The following is a 2,752-nucleotide window of genomic DNA, read 5'->3' as shown; positions in this document are numbered from 1 at the left end:
CTAATGCATTTTGAAAAAAATTCAAAGTGCGTTGATTTTGTCCCAGTTTTTTGACGCCCTTTGAATTTTTTTTCAAATTGCGGTGCCACAAAGCTTAATATTCAGGAAAAGAAATCGAGCATATACTCTCAACTGCAATGGAACTCAGCTTATGAAATAATTAAACTGATACTAACTTGAAATCTTGACAATACTAAATTACTTGTCATATTTAGTTAAGTTTCTTTCGGTAAATTCGCTAAAAATTCAACTTACATAAAAGTTATGAAAAGAGATATCTCATTTTGCTTGAGAGATACCGGTATCTCTTTGGAAATTTTTGAAAGATGTCTATTTCACTTTGAGAGATATCTCTGAAGATCAACTAAAGAGAGATTTCTCTTTTACTTTGAGAGATATCTATTTAAATTGGAAAGACATCTCCAAAAGAAAAAAAGATAACAGGATATCTCTCAAGTACGTTGAAAGAGACATCTCTCTGGGTGAAAGATATATCTCTTTAAATGGAAGAGATAGCTCTCTTCGCAAAAGAGATATATCTCTCTAAGTAAAAGATATATTTCTGAAAGTATATATATATATATATATATATATATATATATATATATATATATATATATATATATATATATATATATATATATATATATATATATATATATATATATATATATATATATATATATATATATATATATATATATATATATATATAAAAATCAGAGATATCTCTGAAAATTGAAAATTAATTTTATTTTTCGAATAAAAAGTAGAAGGGTTCTCCATAGCTTGAACAGACTATAGAAGTAATGATCTGTTTCAAGAAAGTAGTACTGATTAAGAAATTGATAAGTGCTCCCCATGTAAGTTTGTAGATGTCGAAATAAAACTCTACATAGGTTTACCCCAGTATACTGTAAAATCAAGACCTATGTAGACTAGTAATTGCGCGATCATTTCGTCATCTACAAACTTAATTACACGGTGAGCGCCTTTGGAGAAATTTATCGATGTGAAACCTTATTCTTGAATTTGTTCTCGTCCAATCAAAACAAGGAAATCAATACAAAAAAATTAGATCGGAATTATATAATATCTTCCTATGATTCTGAAATAATTGTACTGATCTGGAAACTTACTTACAGGTTACTGGTAATAATAACAATGATTTTCCTCCATTATTGCAATTTTATTCAATTAATACAAATAAAAATGCTTCAATTGATTAAAAATCCTGAGAAGTGAGAGTGATAATAGTATCCAGCAATGTTGGAAAACCCACTTCCCGTGGTTCTGACTTTCAGGTTTACTTTGTCCCCCTTTGAGAGCTCCACTAAAGTATTTTCCGATCTTTTGATCCATAATCCTTGAGTCCCGATAAACAAGTACCCGGATGATTTGCCGTTCTTCATAATATCCATCTGTACGTAGTCCTTACCATTTGCGGGGGATGGGGTTGGCATACTCACGGTGACCACGAAGAAGTATGTTCCGGATACGGGGGCGGTAAAGATACCAGTCTTGCCGTTGTAGGCTCCTCCCTTATTGGTGAGAACGTTGTCAAAAGTGAGAGTCCCTATGACGGGTTTTATATTGTGTGAAGCCTTCGCCATAAATGACACACGTTGAACTAAAATAATAGACCAGTCATTTAAACTAAATAAATAGCAATTCGCAAGTTTCGAGATTTTATAGTTCTTCAATGATGGCAATAGATGCAAAAGGAAACCAAATTAATCCACCATGGAAGACTCAAGTGGGACATTGCCGATTCATGTACTATAGTACTCAAATGTGCTTAAATAAATGAATACTAGTAAACGATGGGTGGTGCTTTTAATACCTTTTGATATTTTCTATTTTCGGTGAAAAAAAATGCCTTTACTTTAGAATGCACGTGTATGTGGGAGCGTAGAGGGAACGACAACTCTGCATGGATAAAGAATGTTTTATGGGTATGCCAGGAGCATCAAAGATAGTTGGAAAAGCGGGATAATTTGCATATCGGGGGAAGCTTTCAATAGTCAATTTTCGCGATGATAAGTGTATCCTGAAAAAAGTTATGGTAGACCGGTATTTCGAAATAAATGTAACTGGTCCAATTTAAATGAATGTCCCACCTCCTCCGTAACTAGTTACTGAGAGCGCACCATGGGAGATAATCTCAAAACGTGCGTATATTAAAGGGGTATTCTTATATCATATAAATGGAGAAAACCAAGATTAATAAAAGAATTAAACAAACTTACATGATTGTGAACTCTCAGTGCAAGTGGATTCAACTTTCGACTCCAAAAACTTCAATCTTTCTTTAAGACACCTATTATACCCCTTAAGTTCACTCAAGTCCGAAGAGTCGCAGCATACCGTCACCACCAAAGCTAGACAAACACGAAGAAAAAACTTAATTTGAAATATTGTTTGGTCGATGACACTTTGTAAAAAAAATTTTTAAATCTTTTGCCTTAAATGCTTGACTGTTGAATGGCTTATATACTAGCTAGGTACATGTAATACATGTACCTGTATATTATAATGATGGATTTTCGTGTTGAAATAACGAAACCTGATATCTAAACAAAGGTGACAATTAACATCACTCGAACATTTAACATTATCTTAATAACGTTTAAATTACAAAATTTCTTTTGGTGGCAACATAATAATTTTATATCTCAAAATTTCCATTTAGAAATATTTACATTAGTGTAATTTTCTTTATGAAATCCATTAGAAATCCATGACGTTCAAA

The 2,752-nt window shown here is 32.0% G+C and overlaps 1 protein-coding gene across 1 annotated transcript; it reads right to left on the bottom strand.

Moving 5' to 3' along the window:
- Nucleotides 1–1,187: 1,187 nt before the first annotated feature.
- LOC134242345 (cerebellin-3-like) lies at nt 1,188–2,416 on the bottom strand. Its single transcript, XM_062724414.1, has 2 exons — nt 2,250–2,416; nt 1,188–1,630 (listed from the first exon to the last, which is right to left on the bottom strand). Exon 2 carries the CDS (start codon nt 1,611–1,613, stop codon nt 1,218–1,220), a length of 396 nt encoding a protein of 131 aa, XP_062580398.1. The 5' UTR covers nt 1,614–1,630; nt 2,250–2,416; the 3' UTR covers nt 1,188–1,217.
- Nucleotides 2,417–2,752: the final 336 nt, after the last annotated feature.

The sequence above is a fragment of the Saccostrea cucullata genome, unplaced genomic scaffold, assembly GCF_032062105.1.
Source record: "Saccostrea cucullata isolate Sc308-1 unplaced genomic scaffold, CSIRO_AGI_Scuc_v1 ctg21712, whole genome shotgun sequence".
Lineage (NCBI taxonomy): Eukaryota > Metazoa > Mollusca > Bivalvia > Ostreida > Ostreidae > Saccostrea > Saccostrea cuccullata.
The sequence above is the reverse complement of the archived record's forward strand: the minus strand, read 5'-3'. Positions and strand labels throughout refer to the sequence as shown.